Source organism: Gavia stellata, chromosome 1 (assembly GCF_030936135.1).
Source record: "Gavia stellata isolate bGavSte3 chromosome 1, bGavSte3.hap2, whole genome shotgun sequence".
Lineage (NCBI taxonomy): Eukaryota > Metazoa > Chordata > Aves > Gaviiformes > Gaviidae > Gavia > Gavia stellata.
This window is the reverse complement of record NC_082594.1, coordinates 107942-129723: the sequence shown is the minus strand read 5'-3', so window position 1 is coordinate 129723 and position 21782 is coordinate 107942. Positions and strand designations below refer to the sequence as shown.

General features: G+C 53.8%; 1 protein-coding gene across 1 annotated transcript in view; it reads right to left on the bottom strand.

Annotated features, from left to right (window-relative positions):
- Positions 1-19449, bottom strand: part of DCHS1 (dachsous cadherin-related 1) — a 47797-nt gene extending 28348 nt beyond the window's left edge. Inside the window, 2 exon segments of the mRNA XM_059815516.1 lie at positions 17699-17949; positions 17952-19449. Of these exon segments, the coding sequence (XP_059671499.1) occupies positions 17699-17949; positions 17952-19449 (1749 nt within the window).
- Positions 19450-21782: the final 2333 nt, after the last annotated feature.

Here is a 21782-nt window from a genome sequence, read left to right as displayed (position 1 = left end):
TGATGACTGAGGATGGCATTGCCTGTGACAGCCAGGGCCCACTGGAGCCTGGGGCACATGAATTCCATTAGCAGTTACAGATACAGCAGGAGGATTAAAACTGCTCCCTGCCTGCAAGGCGCCAGTTCCTCCTTGGGCTTCTTGCAGAGCTCAGGTCAGCAGAAAACAGCTCCTTCCCCCTGACCCCAGCATCACTGCCCATGGCTCATCCACCAGCTGGGAGCTCTGCACAGAGAACAAAGCTAGAGGACGGAGCCAGGAGGGAGGCAGCTGGGCCAGGCCCGGGTGAAGTGGAGTTCAGGCCTCGTCAGCCACAGCTCCTCCCAGCAGCAGCGCTGGGGCCTCGGCTCCCGTGAGCGAGAAGCACAGGAACGTTGCACACGCGCCAAGGAAAGGGCCCAGCTGGGGGCTGCAAACAGCTCTTTCCTTCGGGCAGGGCCCCTAACCTGAACCACTCACCCGATCATCAGAGATGAAGGAACAACAACAGAGAGTATAGAGACTGGCTGGGCCAGGGAAGAAAAAATAAATCAGGTAGAGGTGGGACCTCCCTCCCCCCAGACCATATGCTCTGCACCCCAGGGATGGGAGGCAGCACCTCCAACACACCCTCACCAGCTCTCCTGCCCTGCTGCCCTCAGTGTAAGGGGATACCTGAGGGGAGAAGCTGAGAGCGCATCTACAATGAGCACCCTGCTCCCTGTACAGAGTATTTGCCCCCAACCCTGCAGCAGCTGCCAGAAGAAGTGCCATGAAACAGGATCCCCTTCCCCTGCTCCAGCTGCAGAGCACCACAGGTGCCATGACAGCAGCCCGGCCAGAAAGTGCTTTGGGAAATTGGACCCACCTGCCTCCCCCCCAGTTCAACATCCTCCCTCCCTCCCTCCTGCCCCAGCTCCCTTTGCTGCGGAGCTGCTCATTTGAGAGTATAAATCTGACCTCACTGACATTGCTGAAACCTGTATGCAGGTTACCTGTATTCTGGCTCCATGTTGGATATTATTACTGGGGTAATAACCCTGTACCAATACACTTGAGTTGTGTGCCATGCTTGGGTTTTAGCTGGTAGCATTCTCTACCACTGCAGATGGAAATGCACCTGAAACTGATAAGCTGCCACAGTGACTGAAATAGGCACTATGTGGCAAATTAATAACTTCTTTCCTTCAAAACGAACAGCTATCACTCTGGAAGTGCTCTAAAATGCATGTCAGCTGCTTTAATACACTGTACAGCAACCAGCTCTGCAACAGAGTAAGGTATTTTCCTTAGGATCCTCAGGCCAAGGGCTCTGGTGCTTCCAGAACAGCCTCACTTCCTCACCTTAACCATCCCTGACAGTCGCCATACTAAGAAAGATACCCACAGGGGAAGCTATGTGGAAATCCAGCTTTCTGCCACAGGAGCTGGGTAAGATTTTGGGAACGGGAGAAACAGACGAGCTCTCACTATTATGCAGTACAGCACCATCTCCCTGGCTGCTCCCTGGTACCCAGAGCCACCTCCCTGCAAGACTGCCTCATGGAGCTGGCAGTCTGGCATCAGAGGCAAATCTAGCTGTAGAGCCAGGGCAAGGCATCCTCAGACAAGTTTCCCGTTCATGTGTGTCCAGCACTCCATCTCCGCCTCCTGCTGTGGGACTGTCTGTGGACCAACGGTCTAACACAAACCCTGCCTGTACAAGCCCGCACAGGGTCCAAGAGAGGTCATGTCACTGCCACACCAGCACTGGTGCAACCACTACTGGAGACTTGTGTCTGGTCCTAGTCCCATTTTGGGGGGGTGGTGCTAAGCTAGTGCCCAGAGAAAAGCCACAGGAACAATAAAACACCTGAAGGAGCAGCTAATCGTGTTAGCTCAGTGTGGGGCAGCTGGGCAGTTTGCTTAGCATCTCTGCCACTGTGTGGAGAGGGAGGGAGGCTGTGGCTGGCGCATCCCGCAGGTCGAGCTCTCCTGCCGGCAGGCAGGCAGTGCCTGCAGACCGCTGATGCCCTGTGTGTGTTCCGTGGGATGGGGCTGGCTGCCTGCCCGTGGCCAGCCCACACTCAGCAGGGCCTGACGCAAGCCCCAAAGTCAGCACAGATCCCCGCTGCAGCAGGGGTGGTGCCTCCTGGGGACTTCTCTGACAGGCAGCACGGGGTTTGATCAGCCACTAGGTATGGCAGACACCTCAGTCTAGCTGGCAATAGCTGGGACCCACGGCTGCAGACTGCAGAGCACATGCAGTCTGGGATGTGGTGCACATTTTTAGCTGTGAGGATAATTAACCAACAAAAGGGCTCATCAAGGCCTGTGGTGAATTCACCACTCCTGGAAGTTTTTAAACCAAGTCTGGATATTTTTCTAGGAACTTTGCTAGAAGCTAATGCAGGGCAGCTCCAGGCTCTGTATTTAGCACCCACCTCAAATCTTGGATCAACAGCTGCTTTTACTGTAGCTTACTTATGAGGCTCCTGATGTTTGCCTGAGAAGTAAGAGGGAAATGGGGTCAAGCTGTCTATGAGACAGCCCAGGAAACCCTCCATTCGGTTGTGCAAGGCCTGCTGCTTGAATATGTGGGAGCAGGAGTCAGAGCTCTGAGCCTGAATGGAGCCCCTACAGCACCATCAACTCTGACTTCTTTGCACATCCTGCAGGACCAAGACTGGCTGTTGTCAGGAGGAGCTATGTGAGAGGAGAAAGGAGAGAAGGAGAAGGCTGCAGCTGGGAACAAGACACCTGCATGAGCTTGCAGGGTCAGCATGCAGATATGAGATGTGGACAAAGCTGTGGGGTCACTTCATCTGCACAGGCCACCTGCACAAGCTCGCAGGATCACCACGGATACACCAGGCACAACATGCAGAGGAGAAGTGCGTGCTGTGTTTCTGCCCAAGACTACAGTATGTGCAGCTGCAACTTCATGTGCCAAGAACCGAAGTGTTCGTAAAGTGCAAGTGCAGGGAGACTCCCCACATTAGGTGAAAATGCTCTGTGCCGTGTTGTTGGACAGCAGTGATGCCAAAGCCCAGCACTCGCTCCCCATGTTGGGACTCCAGAGGATGCTCCGTGAGGCAGGGAATGTGGTGACCCTGGAGCTCTGACATCAAGAGTCCAGATGTTCCCATTCACAGACCCAGCCAGATCAGCAGTGAGAAGGAAGCCATGGTGAATTGTTTCTGGGTTAGTTATGTTCTCTGTTGAAGACCTATTTCTAATCACTGCTACTACCCCTGAGTCTGATTCTGCCCTTATAAGACTAAGGGACACTTGTTCTTGGAAACCCTCTCTGTGTTGGTATTGGTGGGTGGACCAGGCAACCCATCCCCTTCCTGGATAAGCCAGCTGCATGGTCAGAGTGTTTTCTGGCCTGTAGCTTTCCTGTTCTATCCTGTACAACCTCATTCTCCAAAGGGAAATCCTTTGCCATCAGGAGATAATGGCTGTATGAATGCATCCTGCTATTGCATATGGGATGTGTTTCTGACAGCAATCAGCTCCTTGCTCTTGAAGAGAGAGGGAGACGAAGACTCAGGGTCCTGCAGAGCATCCTGCTTGAGTCCAGAATGAGGCCAGGGTTTCTGAGCAACACAGGGCCAGTGCTCCCGCCTATCTTTCGGCCTTGTTAAGATGTGCTTGGCTGCAAGCATGGTATTTCTCTGGAACCTGCTGCAGCTGTGCACAGCACATGGAGCATTACTCTCCCTCCATGCCTTGTCCTCTCATTCAGCCTACAGCATGCTCCTGGGATAGCCCAGCCTTCACACAGCCTCACACAGAGCCCACTCAGCCCGGGGCAGCACTGCTGTCCCCCAGCACTGCACACTGTGCTAGCCATGGCCAGGTCTGGCCTGCAACAGGCTACTACACCTCTCCCATGTCCCACAGCACACCCCATCCCTACCTGCCTCTTGTGTCCCACACAGCTCCATCATGCTCCCATGGGCACTAGGACTGGTGCCTTTCTCTTGTCACCCCCAGTGACATCTCCATCACCTCCTTGTATTGCCAGCTTCCTCCACCGCCCCCTATCCAGGATATCCCCCGGCCATACAGTGGTGCCCCACAGTTCTGCTGCGGCTGTGCAGAGCCGACACCTGACCGTGGGCTGGAGAGCATAGCCTGGGCTTGAGGCACTTGACCTCTCTTCATGTCTGCCTTTCCCCTTGCAGGGCAGCAAGCAAGGCAGTGCAGCATGGCCTCAACCTGTGAGGGTGTGCTGGCAGTGCCCTGGTCCAGGGCCAGCCGGAGCTGGTTGCAGTGCAGGGTTCAACAAAAATGCAAAAATGCGGAATTCCTCACTTCAGGGCACAGTGATATCTAATTGTATAGATTCAGAAAGCAACTACTCACATTCACAGAGAAAAATCCACTAAAGGCTTTAAACACAAGGACATCAATGCTGGGCCAGGAAATCCCTGAGCTGAAGCTGGGGCAGTGTGCCAAGGAGGCAGCAGGACCTGAGGGAAGCCTCTGGATCATAGACCCTGGGTCTCACAAAGAATTTCAATTTCCCAGGCCAAACAGGGGTGACACACAGCTGGATCTGCTGTTCACTCGCAAGGGAGAACTGACTGAGGATGTGGTAATCAGTGGTAGCCTTGGCTGTAGTGACCATGAAGTAGTAGTGTTCAGGATCCTAAAGGGAGTGAGGAAGGAGAGTAGCAGAGTACAGATCTTGGACTTCAAGCAAGACACCAGCTTATACAGGGAACTGGTAGGTGGGAGGGATCCCGTGGGAGGCAGCTCTGAAGGCCAAGGGAGTTCAGGAAAGCTGGCAAGCCTTCAGGACAGCATACTCCAGGCACAAGAACAGTCCATCCCAGTACTCAGGAAAACAAGGAAACATATCAGCAGATGGCCTTGGCTAAGCAGAGACCTTAGGGCTAAGCTGCAATGCAAAGAGGCAGCATATGGGAGGTGGATGCAGAGGCAATCTACAAAGGAGGAATTTATAAACATTGCCCAGGCATGTAGGGATGGTGTCAGGAAAGTCAAAGTTCAAGTGGGGTGGAGACTTGCAAGGAAAATTGAGGGTGCTAAGAAGAGCCTCTACCACTATAGTGGTAGTAAAAGGCTGAATAAGGGCCCATTTCTGAATGTGGTGGGTGATTTAGGGACAGCAGACACGGGTAAGACTGAGACACTCAGTGCCTCCTTTACCTCCGTCTTCACCAACAAGGTCTCCCAAGCCTCCATGCTTTCTGAAAGGTTTCAGAGAGCTACCAGACAGGGATGAAGATTGAGTCGGGATTTCTTCAGTGAACTCGATCCATACGAATCCATAGGATCCAACAGCCTGCATCAATGGATGCTGACAGAAATGGACTTGCAAGGCTGCTCTTTCAAACGTGGTGGAGATCAGGGGAGATCCCTGACAACTGGAGGAAAGAAAATATTGCATCCCACCTTCAAAAAAGGCCAAAAGGATGATCTGAGGATGTACACTCTTGTTAGCCACACTTTGGACCCTGGGAGAATCATGGAGCGAGTCCTCTTGGAGCATGTTTTTGGCCACATGGAGGTGCTTGGGAGGGGAACAGCCAGCACGGATTGACCATCCTGTTTGCTTTCTGCGATGCAATGATGGGATCTGTGGTTGAAGGGATGACAGCTGTGGATGACAATTGCCTTGACTTTAAGAAGGATTTTGATACCTTCTCCCATAATCCTCATATCCAAGGCAGGATGTTACGGTGTGGAGGGCTGGACAACCCGGTGGGTCAAAAACAGGTTGGAAGGTTGGGCTCAGAGGGTGGTGGTTCATGAGCTGTGCTGTGCCTGGAGGCGGGTGACAAGTGGACCACCACAGGGACCAGCCTGGGGACCTCTCCCGCTTAACTTCTTCAGCAATGACCCAGTGCAGGCACAGAGTGCACGCTCGTCAAGCTTACAAAGGACACCAAGGTGGGGAGGGGGAAGCGGTTGACACGCTGGAGGGCAGGACTGCACCCCGAGGGCCTCGGGCAGGCGCGAGGAATGGGCCGACGGGAACCACATGAAACTCAGCGTGACAAATGCCAAGTCCTGCTCTGGGAAGCAGAGCGCCCCTGCAACAGCACAGGCCGGGACTGCCAGGCTGGGGAAGCGGCTCCGGGGAAAATGTCCTGGGGGTCTGGGTGGGCAGCGAGCAGGACATGAGCCACAGTGCACCCCGGCAGCAAGGAGAGCCCAGTAGCACCCTGGCCTGTGTGAACAGGGGCACAGCCAGGAGGTCGAGGGCAGGGATTGTCGTCCCCTCTACTCAGCCCTTGCTAAACCACATCCAGGCACCGCATCTAGTTTTGGGCCCCCAGTACAGGAAAGACCTTGACAAGCTGTGGCGGGTTCAGGGGTGGCCACTGAGCTGGTCAGGGGCTGGAGCACCTGCCCTGTGAGGAGCTGCTGAGGGACCGGGGCTTGCTCAGCCTTCAGGAGAGAAAGCTGCCGACCTAACAGCAAGCTGCCAGCACCGATGGTGAGCTTACCAAGGAAACGGAGCCAGGCTCTTCACGGTGGTGCATGGCAGGAAAACAAGAGACCACAGGCATCGGCTGAAATGAGAACTTCAGGCTGGATATAGGGGAAAGTTTTTTCCCTGTGAGGAGGGTCCAGTATTGCAGCAGGCTGCCCAGAGAAGTTGTGCGGCCTCCATCCTTGGAGGTTTTCAAGATGTTACTGGATGAGGCTGTGAGCAGCCTGCTCTGACCCTACAGCTGCCCCTACTTCAAGCAGGAGGTTGGACCAGAGACCTCCCAAGGTCTCTCCAATACGAATTACTCTATGACTCAGTGATCCAGCTGTTGCACCCTTTCCCCAACACAGGCTACTGGACACTAGTAAAGCATCTTACTCTGCTATACAGAACTTTGTTCCGCTGTACTAGAGCTGATCTTTGGTTTCTTGTCCAGCACTCAATGTAGCCCTGTGCTATACTGCCCCTTATCTTGAACACTGTAGGATCCCTATCTCAGGACTCACAACTGTTGCACACTCAGCAGCAGCCCCGGATTTGCTGCAGCAAATCCCACCAGTCTCAGCAATAGATGTTCCCCCTCCTCTTCTCCCAGTTACACGCAGGCTAGTTCACAATTCCTCCTCTGAACCCATGCACTCCTTTCCTGTGCCCATGGGGCTGGGCAAATGAAAGGCATTTGGGAAGGCTCCAGCAACACAGTCCCCAAATCCCTGTTAATCTTATAGGCAGAGGGCTGCAGGACTAGTTGGGTTTTCCTCAGACATCTGTGTCCCTACAAGAGGGCAGGAGCCTTGCACCAAGCCAAAGGCATATAGCACCCTGGCATCCCTCCACGTGAATATACCACCATGTGGCTCTGCAGCTGCCTCCACTTCTGTTCATAACCCACAGCAGGGGGCACAGCATGCTGAGGTCCAGTGAGGAACAAAACCGGGTACAGTTTCCCAGGAGGTCTTTCCAACAGAATCTACATCTCCCAGTCACATAAATGTGCAGTGACACTCCCGGACACTGCAGACAACAGTGATTCAATATATTACATCCTACTAAGCCTCCACTCACCAGTGTCACACAGCAGAACGTACAAACGTTCATGTGCTCATTCTCTGTTCCCTTAACCTCGCCTGCAGGCTGCTTCTCTCCTCCAGCACTGCCTTGGCTTCACTGACCCCCTGCACTAAGCCTGGGCTCATCTCTAGCACCTCCTGAACTTCTGCCTTGTGTGTTTTCACAGTTCCAGCACGTCCAGGGTCCATCTTTCATACAACTCTTTCCACTCCTGGGTCCTAGCAAGGGTAAAGCCTCCTTGTGCTGGCACAGGCTGAGAGTTCCCAGGTGGTATGTAAGCAGAGAGAAAATACTCACTGGGGAAGGGAGAAAGAAGCATGAACCTATGCTTAGCATAGGCAGTTGTTAATCAGTGCTGCAGCCATGCCCCAGAGCAGGATCGGGGAGAGGGGACCAAGGCACTCGAATGCTGACAGCTGCTGAGTGGGCAGCGAGCCCTTACAGACAACCCCAGCAGGATGTTTTGTACATTGGGCAGCCTCTCCATGTCTACAGAAGTTGTTTGCGACCACTATAAAAAGGCTGAGGATGTTCTCAAGTCTATATGCATGACAAACAGTGAATATTTAGAGACGTGATTAGCCAGAGACTGTAAACTCAGACTTAGGAATAAGATGACAGTCATGTGAATGCTAGTATGTAAAAGGCACACCAGCAGGAGAAATGTTTTAACTGAAAAACACACAAAAATACAAAATGTTAAAATAAAATAGCTACAGTTTGGCACAATCACCATCTGTGTGCCAGGGAGGAGAACTGGGTAAGGACTAAAGGATGAGAGGCAGGGGGGAAAAGGGATAGGACAGTAAATGCAAAAGGAACTGCACAGCGTATTGGTAGCGTAAGTCTGGGATATGCTACTGTTGTTTTTGCATTAAAAATCATAAAATCATAGAATAGTTTGGGTTGTAGGGGACCTTTAAAGGTCATCTAGTCCAACCCCTCTGCAATGAGCAGGGACATCAACTAGATCAGGTTGCTGATGTCAAGTCAGGAAAAGAAACTGGTTTAAAGTTTCTCCTGTGCAATCTGCTCCAGGTGAACCTGCACTGGCGGCGGGGGTTGGACTAGATGATCTCCTGAGGTCCCTTCCAATCCCTATCATTCTGTGATTCTGTGAAAGTGACAGACAAAATCTATTATTCCTTTCTTATAATGGATGCAAATGAAATGTCATGTGTCCCTTGGGACCCAAGAATGTGTTAAGGAACCGAGGGGATGAACCTGATGCTGTGTTTTGAAGACTTTTCTTTGATAGGTATAGAAGAGGCCGCTACCATGGAGGGGCTTAGGGAATACATCTGGGGCATTTTCTGCTGAAATCACTAACTGATCATTGCAATTACATGAAAATGTAGCTGTTTGCATTCAATTCCCAACTGGATTTGAATTTGGCAAGGGATGTCAAAGTCAAGAAGAAGGGCTTCTACAAGTGCACAGGTGACAAAAGGAAGGCTAGGGAAAATGTAGGCCCACAGCTGAAGGAGATGGGGGACCTGGTGAGACAGGACATGTAAAAGCCTGGGGTACTTAATGCCTTCTTTCCTTCGGTCTTTACTAGTAAGACCCGTCTTCAGGAATCCCAGGTCCTAGAGACTGGGGTGAAGGTTGGAGCAAGGAAGATGTACCGTTGGTTGAAGAGGATCAGGTCAGTGAATTCTTAAGCAAACTGGACTTACATAAGTCCATGGGCTCTGATGGGATGCACCCACACGTGCTAAGGGAGCTGGCAGATGTCATTGTGAGGCTAATTTCAATAATCTTTGCTTAATCATAATGTTTGGGAGAAGTGCCTGAAGACTGCAGGAAAGAAAATGTCACTCCTATCTTCAGGAAGGGTAAGGAGGAGGACCCAGATAACTACAGACCAGTCAGCCTCACCTTGATCCCTGGGAAGGTGATGGAGCACCTAATCCTGGAAACCATTTCCATGCACATGAAGGAGAAGAAAAATCATCAGGCATAGTAAGCATGGCTTCACCCAAGGGGAAGTCATGCTTGACCAACTTGATAAATAACTGGCCTGGTAGATGTAGGAAAAACAGTGGATATTGTCTACCTGGACTTCAGTAAGGCCTTTGACACTGTCTCCCATAAGATCCTCATAGACAAGCTGTTGATGAATGGGCTGGATGAGCAGACAGTGAGGTGGATTGAAAACTGGCTGAATGGCTCGGCCCAGAGAGCAGTGATCAGTGGCACAAAGTCTACTTGGAAGCCAGTAGATAGCAGTGTACCCCAGGGGTCAATAATGGGTCCAGTCCTGTTTAATCTCTTCATTAATGATCTAGATGATGGGGCAGAGTGTATCCTCAACATGTTTGCTGATGACACCAAATTGGAAGGAGTGGCTGCCAGAAGGCTGTGCTGCCATCTGGAGGGACCTTGACAGGGTGGCAAAATGGACTGACAGGAACTTCATGAAGTTCAACAAGGTGAAATGCAAAGTCCTGGACCTAAGGAGGAACAAACCCGTGCAAGAATATATGCTGGGGGCCACCCAGTTGGAAAGCAGCTTGGCAGAAAAGGACCTAGGGGTCCTGGTGGACACCAAGTTGAAGATGAGATAACAATGTGCCCTTGCTGCAAAGAAGGCGAATGGTATCCTGTGCTGCATCAGGATTGTTGCCAGCAGGTCGAGGGAGGTGATCCTTCCCCTCTACTCAGCACTGGTGAGGCCACAGCTGGAGTGCTGTGTCCAGTGCTGGGCTCCCAGGTACAGGAGGGAGATGGACATACTGGAGAGATGCTGGTGAAGGGCCACGCAGATGATGAAGGGACTGGAGCATCCCTCCTATGAGGAAAGGCTGAGAGAGCTGGGACTGTTCAGTCTGGAGAAGAGAAGCTTCAGCAGGGATATCACCCATACATGAAAGAGGACACTGAGAGGATGGAGCCAGGCTCTTCCCAGTGTTGCCCAGTGCCAGGACCAGAGGCAATAGGCATGAACTGAAACACAGGAGGTTCCCTCTGAACATCTGGAAGCACTTTTTCACTGTGAGGGTGACCCAGCTCTGGCACAGGTTGCCCAGCGAGGTGGTGGAGTTTCCATGCTTGGAGGTATTGAAAAGCCATCTGATCATGGTCCCAGGCAAGCAACTCTGTATGGCCCTGCTTGAGCGGGGCGGGGGGGGGGTTGTACTAGATTATCTCAAGAGGTTCCTTCCAAACTCAACCATCCATGATCTCCAGCCAAAGGCCCTCCTGAACCTCCCAGTTCCCCATTCAGCTCCAGTCCTTCTGACAGAGCTGATCTGCTCCACCAGCCCTCCACCACAGTCCTGACAGCACTGTGCAGCAGTATCTGCTACCTGCCCCTTCTTCCCTGCATGTTTGGTGAGACGCTTGGGTACCCTGAAGCTACTGCAGCTGGGCAGAAGAGCACCTCATGGGAGTGCTGTGGCCAAAGTAGAGCAGAAGTGGATGATAAAGAAAAGCAGGAAGATGGCTCAGGGCTAGACAGAAAGAAACCAGAGCCCCAGTCTTAGGGAGCTATGACTACTGTGAGGGAAGGCAGGTAGGTCCTGGGCAGGTGTGCCTCTTCCCACTGCATGGAGAACTGGGAGGACAAAGATGGGCATTGAGGCCTTGTTATTTCATGTCCCCCAGCAAGACAGGAGGGAAGAGTGGAGCCAAGGCACCATAAAGCTCTTACATTCCCCAGAGTTGAGGATGGACGGTGAAGCACAGCCCCACACTGGGGTTCTCAGCTGCATCACCTGTAGGAGTCAAGGCTTCTCCTTCCCACAGACCCACCTAGAGGGTAACACCAGAGCCCCTCAAACACAGCCATCCCTTGCCCTTCCAGCCTTGCTGCTGACCCATGTAGCCCCCTACACAGTCCACAGTGCTGGAAAGGGATGGAGTGCTTCTCAGCAGCTTGGGCCTCCATTCTCTGGCTGTCCTCCCCATCTCCAGTGAGCGCAGTCAGCAGGCAGGGAGCTCATCTGGAGCCCTGCCCTGGCTGGATCTCTGCTACGCACATGTTACGCTGTGGCTTTGGCAAACATCTGGCTCTGGGCTCCCGCCCCTCAGAGTGACGGCTCTTGGTGGGAGAGGAGGGGAGGCTGGCGCCAGTGTGGTCAACGATCCCACGCACGGCTCCCTTTGCCTGAGTGTGTGCCAGGCGTTCTGCCCTCCCCAGCCCTGGCACAGCTGCTGACCAGCTAAAAGCAGCCAGGGAGCGGCCACGGCTGCTATTTCAGGAGCTGTCTCTGGCTCCCGAGCTGTGTCTCAGCCTCCAGCATGCTCAGGCCTCGGGGGAGTAAGCGGGGTCAGGGTTTGGCCCCAGCAATTGTCCAGCACACGTGGCCGAGGCGAGGGTCAGACCCTGAGGCTGCAGGGAGCGCCACGTCCGGGGGGAGCCCTCTGCACAGCTGCAGGCACTGCCTGCTTGCACCACTGGCTCGCTGCAGCCCAGCAGCTACAGGGCATGGGCAAGGGCTCTGGCTGGCGGCCCCACAGCCACAGCCACGGCATGGGCAGGCGCAGGACTGCCACAGCCATACACAGCAAGACATGGAGAACAGGGGCAGCCTATGGCCTCCAGCACTGCTCTGGGATGCGGTGAAGTCCTCAGTTTTGAGGAGGGGGGGAAGCAGTTTAGTCATACACATCGGCAAGGCGATAGGACCGTGGCGGGTGAGGCTGGGCAGAGGCCTGGAGGTGAACTCTGCCTTTCTGGGAGTCCTGGTGCCTCTGAGCGCAGGGGCAGAGTAAGGCACAGAAAGACGAGGAGCAAGGCTCACACACAGGCACCCAGGTGTCCTCTCTGGTGGAGCGGCAGGGAGGTGAAATGGGAGCAGCAGCAGGGAGCTACAAGGCACTGGGAGCCCCAGCAGAGCATGCTGGGAGGAGGGAGGAGTTTGGGAGCTGAGCAGGGCTGGGAAGCTGGGCCCCTGCAGAGGAAGAGTGCTCAATGTGGGGGCTCAAGTGGGGCAGCAGCAGTGCAGGGTGGGAAGTGGCAGGGTCTGGCCACGGCCTCCTGGGGGGCACTGATGCCAAGGACTCCAAAGCATGGTGTTGGGCTGGGTGTTGGCTGTGCAGATCTCAGGCAGGCAGTGCTCACAGTGAGCATGGGACATGGCTGGGCAAGACATGCAGGTGGGACTGGGGCTCAGGGCAGCACAAGATGGAGCAGGCCAAGCAGGGTGACCCTGGGGAACGAGGCAGGGATGGGGAGCAGGAAGAGGCTGGAGTGTCCCAAGGGCCATGCAGGTGAGGGAGAGCACTGCAAGTGAGAGCTGCCCTGGGGGCAAAACAGCCAGGGCCCCTGGGGGGAGCAGGCAACAGCAGCAGGCAGCAACTAAGGGGTGTGGAGAGAACAAGAGGGAGCGGGGCGAGGGGGGGGTGTGTGTGCACGTTGGGGCTCTGGGAGGGGAGGCACAGGGACTGGCACTTTGGAGGGCAGCGTGCACAGGTGTGGGGCTGTTGGGGGACGTGGAGGAAGGAGGGTGTGAGCAAGGGCTGTGGGAGGAAGGGGAGTTACAAGGGGCTGAAGCAGAGGTGAAGGAAAAGGGGCAGCTGTGAAGGGGATGGGGATCGGTGTAGAGGAAGGAGGGAGCTGTGCGAGGGGGCTGGGGGGAGGAGCAGAGCATGGGGGGAGAGGAGCGCGAGGGGCTGGGGCCTCTCGGCTGCAGTGGAAAAGCTGCTGCAGCTCCAGGGGAAATGCTACTTGAATTAATCATGGCGCTGGCTGCTGTGCCAAGCCCAGGAGGAGGCTGCTGGCAGCGCAAGGAAATAACTTTCACAGGAATTTGGAACAAATGCAGCTCTTCTGGCGGTAACAACAGCACTCACCTCCCCCACAACCTCCCCATGTACCAGCATCTCCCCCATGTCCCTACTCCTTGTGTACCCCCAGACTCTCCCACGTTACAGCCTGCTTTCCCAGAAGCATGATGCACTTCCTCGCCTCACACCACTCCCCAGCAAGCTCACAGGCATCTCCCCATCTTGCCTCGGAAAGCTTGCCTTCTTGTTTCTGAGGAGGGGGAGGCCTGTTTTATGTCGTGCAAAGGTCTTAAAATAGGTTAATGCTAAATCCCTTGTCCCAAGAAAATGAATGCATGTAGTAATGTCCTCCGCACCTCCCGCCACTCTCTTTGGCAGCAAAGTCGGTGTGTGTTAGTCCTCTTTCTGTTCCAGTCCCCATGCACGGCTACTCCCTGTGTCCTCTCACAGCTGCCCCCTTCAGTAGCATAACCGATGCATCAGGATTATCCGTCAAGACCCTTTTTCAGTAATACAGTATATGTAGCCTGATCTAGCCTACAGCACTTCATTCAGGTCTTCCTATCGGGCACAGCCCAAGAGGCTGTCCCGGTACTGTGCATGCAGCACAGCCAGACCCACAGAATCACAAATCAGAGCTCAAACTCCAAAACTCATCAGGCTTGTCCTGAAAACTGCAAGATAAGACTATTCATTAGGTGTGTTGCTGGTCAGCTTTTGATTTCTGATGTTATTGTTCCTCAACAATTGTGTGTATGAATGCAAAGGAAATACTCAAACCCTGGTTCCAAAATCCTTAATATTGGATCTATGCAAGAATCAATAATCCATCATCTCATCTCATCTCATCTCATCTCATCTCATCTCATCTCATCTCATCTCATCTCATCTCATCTCATCTCATCTCATTCACACTTCTGTGAAATCAGCCTGTGCTCACGACATGGGGTTTACACAGCTCTCTGTGCTTTATGCTGGCTGCCAGAGGACAGACAATACTTGATTTAGCATGAAAAGTTAGAAAGGCCCAGAAAGACAATATCTGACCATGCATGCAGCTTACTGGGACAAAGTCAAATGTTTAAAACAAATTTAAGCCAGCAGGGTGAATTTATACCAGAACAGTGCTTCACATCATGTAACCATAGCATTTGAACGATGAGCCCTAAAGCTTCTATATTACCAACTCATGGCCACAGAGAGAAACAGAGACAACCAGTCAGTAACTATCCCTTGCTCTATTTTCTGCTGGTGTCGTGTTCACCAATTTCCTGGGCTCCTTCTCCACTGGTGTTTCTCTCTTATCTCAGACTTGAACTGTGAGTTTGCTATTTCCTTTGCTTAGTGCTTATGCAGAGTCTGCTACTGTGGGACCTGGCCCATGATAAACATGAGTAATAAACAACGAAGATGTTATGAGATCCTTCTTGGGAGCGCAGGCCAGCAACCTGCTCTGCTCATCTCTGTTCATACACCAAACACAAAGACCAACCTGGCAGAGAGGATGGGGTGTGGAAGGGAGCAGGAGACCTAGAGCTGTTCTTCAAGTCTCTTCTGGTCACTCACATGGACTCCCCAATTCCCCATCATTCTGTCCTGCCCACAGAGAGCAGATGTCACCATCTGAAAATAGACCTGGTCCTCCCAGGGTTTTTTGCTTAGAAACATGGCAGTCCAATGGAGAATTGAACCCATTCAGTTCTGTGCTGACCTTGGAGGCTGTCCTGTGTCCTGCATATCACGCTGGCAGGGCCTGCCCATGGCCTAAGCTCTCATGACCATTATGCAGGTCTGGACCAAATCCAGACCTTGGCAGAGACCAGCCTCCCAAGGCAGGATGAGCCCTGATGTCCAGAAGCCATGGACAGATGGAGTCAAGCAGGAACAATTGCACACAGGGGCTGTCAGGCAGCACACCTGACATGGGCTGCCCTGTGGGACACGGTGCTGGCTGCTGGCCACCATGGACCCTAACAGCACCTCTGAAGCCCTCTTGTTCGGGGCAACAGGGGTGCCGTGGCTGAGGGGTGGCCACACCAGGCAGCTGTGCTCTGAGACGTGGGCTCCCTGCCCCGGCTCTACCCAGCTCCCTGACCTGGCTCGCTCCTGCTGCGGCCCAGTGCCGAACCGGCAGCCTGGCCAGCCTCCTTTCCCATCCTCTCACGTTTCCCGGCTCAGAGGAAGCAGCAGCAGATGTGTGAGCTGTTTGCTTTGTGCCGAGGCCACGCGGGAGTTACCTGCGCTCAGCCCAGACGCGCTGTTTCCAAATGAAACATGAGGGCTGAGCCAAGACCATCGAAATCTAGCCAAACCCTCAGTCACTGCCGGCCGCCAGGCCAGCACCTTCCCCTGTACAGTGTGGAGCTGGGCTGGCCCTTGTGCTACACCAGCCTTACCATGGCAGGGCAGCCATGCACTGGACCAGCTTCTCTGTGCCATCCCCACGGCCCTGCACTGCTCCAGCTCCTCCACAGGTCCCGCTCTCCCTCCTGCCTGTCCCTGCACTCACAGTCAGGCGCCCAGCCGCCATCTCCGATTGCATTTCCAGAACGCCTTCCCACACGGCAAGCGGCACTGAGCAGGAAGGCACGGAGAAGGAGAGAGAGGGGGGCCTCCCTTCAGGGGCTGCCGCAGCCGAGACATCCCTGCACAAGCCTGGGGCCTCCATGCTCCCCCAGGGACACATGGCTCCTCCACTCTGACCCCGTCCCTGAACCCACCCCCACCCCTGTCTCTGTCCCCAGCCCTGGTCCTATCCCTGTCCCCATCCCCACCCACCTGGGACAATGTGGAGTGTTGCCCTGCACAGACCAAACCCAAATCTTCCCCCACCCAAATCTTCCTCCTCACCTCCCAACCAGTCTACCCAGACTTCCCCCGCAATCCCACCCTGACCCATCCCCTCCCCCCCAGGTCTGCCCCATCCTAAACTTACCCCTGCCCCATGTCCCTTCTCTATTTTATGCCTGGCCCTTGCTCCCACACCAGTCCTCCTTCCCCCCACACTCGTACCCCCCACAAGCCCCTCTCCAGCACTCCCATCCCGTACTGTCAGTCCCCTGCAATCTCACACTCTACATGGCCCACACGCTCATACCCGCCATGCCCCAGCAGTGCACCCACAGCACAACCATAGACCAGTTTTTCTTGCCAGCTCCACTTGCTCCTCCAGGCCCATTTGGAGGCCCTTTTCCCTAGCCAGGTTGCAGGACCTCCTCCTGCCTTGTCTCATGGGCCCCAGAATTCCTGCTCCCCCCTTGCCGCCATCTCCTGGTCCCATGGGCACTGCTCACCACCTGGCCCCAGAGCCCCTCACGGCCCCAGCCAGGCATCCCAGCGCCAGACTCCAGCGAAGAAGAGCCCCAAACTTCACAGGTGCTTGTCCTGACGGACAGTCTTGGTGCTGCCTTGGCTAGCAGTGCCTCGCCACATTACCGCACTAGTTCCCCAGTGTCAGCCCCAAGCCCCACACCTCCCCATCCTGGCTCAGATGGGCTGTATTGCCTTTCTCCAGCAACCAGGGCTCCAACGCCTGAGCTGTGATTGAAACAGCAAATGCAGGGAACACAAAATATACAAAATACAAATGGCATCACTGGCACATCTCAGGGTCCGCAGAACCTGTCAGAGGGGCAGCACCTCTCCAGGCCTCACCTGTGACCTCTCACTACACGAAGGCTGACGCAGCACGTGTCTGTCAGCTCAAATCCCACAGGTGTCATTTCCAAGGTAATATAACAACACCAATTGTGCATAATTAATGCTAGTGTTCACAACCAGCCTTACAAACACTGATGAACTTAGGCTAATGACCTCACAGGGAGAGAGAGAAGTTAGCAGCTTGGCTACAATGAGCTTCCTAGAGGTCTTACCCATGTTCCTGAGCACCAATTTGAGTGTCCTGGCCTGCAAGGTAGCTCCTCACTTGTGCAAGCAAGGCCTGGCACAGTGGGCCCCAATCTTAGCTGAGGTCACCACCATGCTTTGCACAAAGAACATCCTCGAGGTGTGCCCATAGTATCAGAGATACCACCCAGTACTCTTATGCAGAAAGGGTGTAACAGTGCTCTGCCCCATTTCCGACTCACACAGAATCACAGAATCACTAAGGTTGGAAAAGACCTGTAAGATCATCAAGTCCAACCATAAAAAAAAAAAAAAACAAAAACAAACCACCCAACACAAAAACCAAAAAAACCCAACCAACCACAAAACACACCACAACCCACACCAAAACAACCCACCCACACCACACAGCACCATGCCCATCAAGCCACATCCCACAATGCCATATCCACACTGACCATGGGGATCTCTGTTCTAGCATTCCTGCTGCAACCGTTGTCCATCTAAGCCATGACAACCGCAGCCAGCAGCCTTCAGTAGCAGGTCTCGCATCTCAAGCCTCGCACAGCCCTGGCCATGCCCCCCTCAAGCTCAGCTCCTGACAGTTGCACCTACCTGTAAGAAGCAGGTCCCAACAGGGGTGTTCTCCTTCAGGGACACATTGTAGAAATTACTCCTGAACACTGGCTCATTGTCATTGACATCCTGCAAGGCCACATGCACCACAGCTGAAGAAGAGAGGGCAGGGGTTCCCCTGTCTGTGGCCAGCACAGTCAGCTGAGGCTGAGGATCCTTCTCATAATCCAGTGGGGCAGCGGTGGTGATGATACCTGTGGCAGGGTCTATGGCAAACCAGCTGGAGTGGTGTCACGGCCATGCACGATACTGTACCGCACCTCCCCGTTGGGACCCTGGTCCTTGTCACGAGCTGTCACCTGCAGGACAAAGCTGCCCGGGTACACAACCTCGGGGATGCTTTGTTTATACTCCTGCTGGTCGAAGAGTGGAGGGTTGTCATTGATATCCATCACCTGCAGCACAAAGGCTGATTCTGCCCGGAGTGGGGGTGTTCCTGAGTCAGTAGCTGTCACCCGCAAATCATAGGAGTCTCTTTCTTCCCGATCCAGAAGCTGGTCCACACAGATCAGGTAGATGATGTTGTCCTTGGTAGTGAGGGCAAACTTGCCATCCCCTCCCTCCAGTGTGACGTTGACATTGGAGTACTCGCCATAGTCTGGGTCAGAAACAGAGATGCGTGCCACATACTGGCCAGGCTGGGCTCCCTCAGAGATCTGAGGGGAGCCATCTTCGCTCAGGAAGATGATAGTCATGGTGGGCTGGTTGTCATTGTAGTCACGCACATGAATAGTGACAAAGGCTGTGGTGACCTCAGGATGGACAGCCTTATCCCTTGCCTGCACCACCAGCTCATGCACCTTCCTTACTTCATAGTCCAGACCCTTGTTGAGCTTGATAACTCCAGTCCGGGAATCAATGGTAAAGTACTGGTCAGGATCACTCTGCCGCCGGTTGATCTCATAAATCACATCCCCATTGTCACCTTCATCCGCGTCAGAGGCAAAGACCTGCAGGATGCTGCTGCCAGGTTTCAAATTCTCCGAGATGAGAGTATGATAGCGGCTCTGGTTGAAGCTAGGAGCATTGTCATTGATGTCCTGGATGGACACATCCAGTGTCATCTGGGTACTCCGAGGAGGAGAGCCACCATCATAGGCTTCCAACAGCAGCGAGTATGATGAACGGTTCTCCCGATCCAAGACATTGCTGACCACCAGGTCCAAATACAGGACCCCATTGGGTCCTCGACGTGTTTCCAGGCGGAAGGCCTGCCCCACATTCTCTCCCTTAATCACATAGCCTTGCGTATTGAGTAGGCCACTGTCAGCATCGAAGGCTGGGTCCAAGGGAAATCTGCTGCCAATGGGTGTGTGCTCTGGGATCTGGAAGGTGCTGTGTTGTTTGGGAAAGGCTGGAGCATGGTCATTGATGTCATTCACTTGGATGTTCACTTCTACTGTGATGCCCTCTGGGGTAACAGCAATGAAGCTGTAGTGGTCCCGAGTCTCTCGGTCCAGGACACGAGCTGTTTTGATGATACCAGTGTTCTCATCTATCCCCAAGTCAGTGGTAACACCACTGCCCTCCTGTGCTGAGATGAAATACATGTAGGCACTAGTTCCAGGGGGCAGGCCAGCACTGATGTCCCCAATGATGGTGCCAGCTGGCTGCTCCTCATCAATTTGTAGATCCAGGGTGCCCAGGACGGCAGAGCCCTTCCCGGCTCTCAGGCCCCCAAGAATTAGCAGCTCCAGCAGAAACATGGCTGACCCCTTCATCTGCTCCATTGCCAGTGACTTGCAGAGCAGGCGGTGGCTCGATCTCCTTTGCAGTGTGCGCTTTAATCCTGCATGGAATGCAGACCAGAGGATGCTGGTTAAGAGGGAGCAGCAAAGGAAGGACAGAAAAAAAAACATGGAGAGGGAACGCCTACCATGTACCTGCTGCCCAATTGCTCTGTATCACTTATCCCTCACCAGGAGTGAAGGTGAAAATGTGTCAGAGCAGAGGGTGCCCAGAATGAAGGCCTGGGACATCACCTAAGTGGTCACAGCCAAGCGGGTCACACCTGACAGTGCACAGGGGTTAGCAGCTAGTACCTTATCACATAGGCTACTTCCTACACAGTCAAGCATTCTTCCCAACCACCCCACTTCCTGGCAACACTGCAGCCAGCTGCCCTAGAGCAGAGTGTTCCTGTGCCTTTAACAGCTGAATGCTTCCTGTGAGGCTGAGAGAGGCTGTCTGCAAGAGGACAGAGATTTTTGGACAAACAGCAGCCTAGCACCTCTCCACCCTGAAAAAAAAGCTGGTCTCAAATTGGGAGAGAGCTCAACAACTGACCATGTTGAGACCACCCCCGCCCCGCTCCACCCCACCCCCCACCCCCCCCCCCCCCCCCCCCCCCGCCAGTAGCATGCCTTTCAGGACCACAGGGATATAGGTGCCAAAAACCCCATGAAGTGCAAATCTGGTGTCCCTGGGAGGGAGCAGCAGAACTGGAGCGGGCTTACATCCAGTGAACAATAAATCAGAATGGCTGTATTGCAAAGGATGTACCCACAGCTGGGAATGCCCAGGATAAAATCAGACAGGGCCCATTGTTTGGCCTGGCAAAGAGATCTGTGGATGCCCAAGCTGGTACCATGGAGGGTGGTGGCAGTACAGTAGGAACGCAGCAACTCCCTCTGAACTGCCAGCTGCTCTGGCTCCCTCCCGGTCCCACACCCTCCACTGCTCACTCTCCTCCTTTGTCTCCTTCTCACTGCTCCTTGCTCATTCTGGCTCCTTCACTCCATTTCCCCCTGCCGTAGCTTCATTTCACTGCAGCAGTGGGGGAGGGACGAGCAGGGAGGAGCAGCTCCCTGCAGCAACACCACTACTGGACAGGCTGGACACGCTCCCAGTGCCCAAAGGCTGTCAGCCCCCCAGAGCTCTGCCCACCCTCCCTGTGAATAGGCAGAGAAACTCAGCAGTCAAGGAGCTTGTGAAGAACACCAGCCCCAGTGCTGCCTTCAGCCCCCGGTAAACGAGGCTTAGTGGTCTGCAGGGATGGCGGCAGCATGAGCTCACACTTGGACTCTCTTGAAAGCATTTGCTGCTGGTCCCATAACCACACTCAGGAGCTGCTCATGTCAGATGCAGGACGGCAGGAACCTCCCTGTCTTGGGGGATGGAGGTGGCTGACATTGCCTAGTTTGGGGACTAAGAATGTCAGCCCTTGATCTAAAGAACCCTACAGCAGTGTTAACCCTTTCCAGGGGACGTAGGATGATTATTCCTGGGTCCTCTTTCCCACCTCGGGTCAGCTGTTTAGATTGGTCTTCCCTGTGGAAATCCTGGGTTAGTGACAGAAAGAAAAATATTAAAAAGTGTTTTCTACATATAAAGAAATGTTTGTTTACTTCAGTGGGCATCCAGTGTCTGAGGTCTATGGCAAGTAAAGCCACACACTCTCCTTGCACCTAGCAAGTATGAATCCTCATTATCTCTCGGGACCAGAAGTCAAAAGAAGTTACTTTTATCCCTGTGGGCTGCTAGCTGGGGATCTGCACTAACTCAGTGGTCCCAGACAGGTCTATCTCTCTCTCTGTTGGAGCTAGTTAAATTTCCCCAGCTGGAGGCGTAACTGCATACATCCGGTACATGCAGTGCTGGGGGAATGGGGTCCAAGTTTGCTTCTGTGATGAAACTGCACCATCCTAACTGTGACCCAGCTGCTCAGGTCATGGGGAGGTACAGGGCAGAGAGTTTAAAGCCTTGGCAGGAGGTTAGACAAAAACTAAATAAATAGGAGAGTAGAAAAATGGGTAGACAGACAAGGGTCCCTGGGGCAATCTCAGTGGCTGAGGACAGGATGAAGCTGAAAGGTCTTGGGTAGTGCCTGGAACAGATCAGGGTGCAGATATGGGGAAAAAAACCACCTGGTTTGATTAGTGATGTGGCTCTTGAGAAGCAGAAGGGAGTGCAGCAAGGCTTTGTGGGCTGCTGGCAGGGAGGAAAGGAACTTGAAAAGTGAATCTGGGGAGTGCGAAGAGCAGCTGAGAGCACTGGAGCAACCAGGGAACAGAAATTAGGGTCCTTGGGGTGGGGAACTGGTGATGAAAGTCTGTAAAATTCT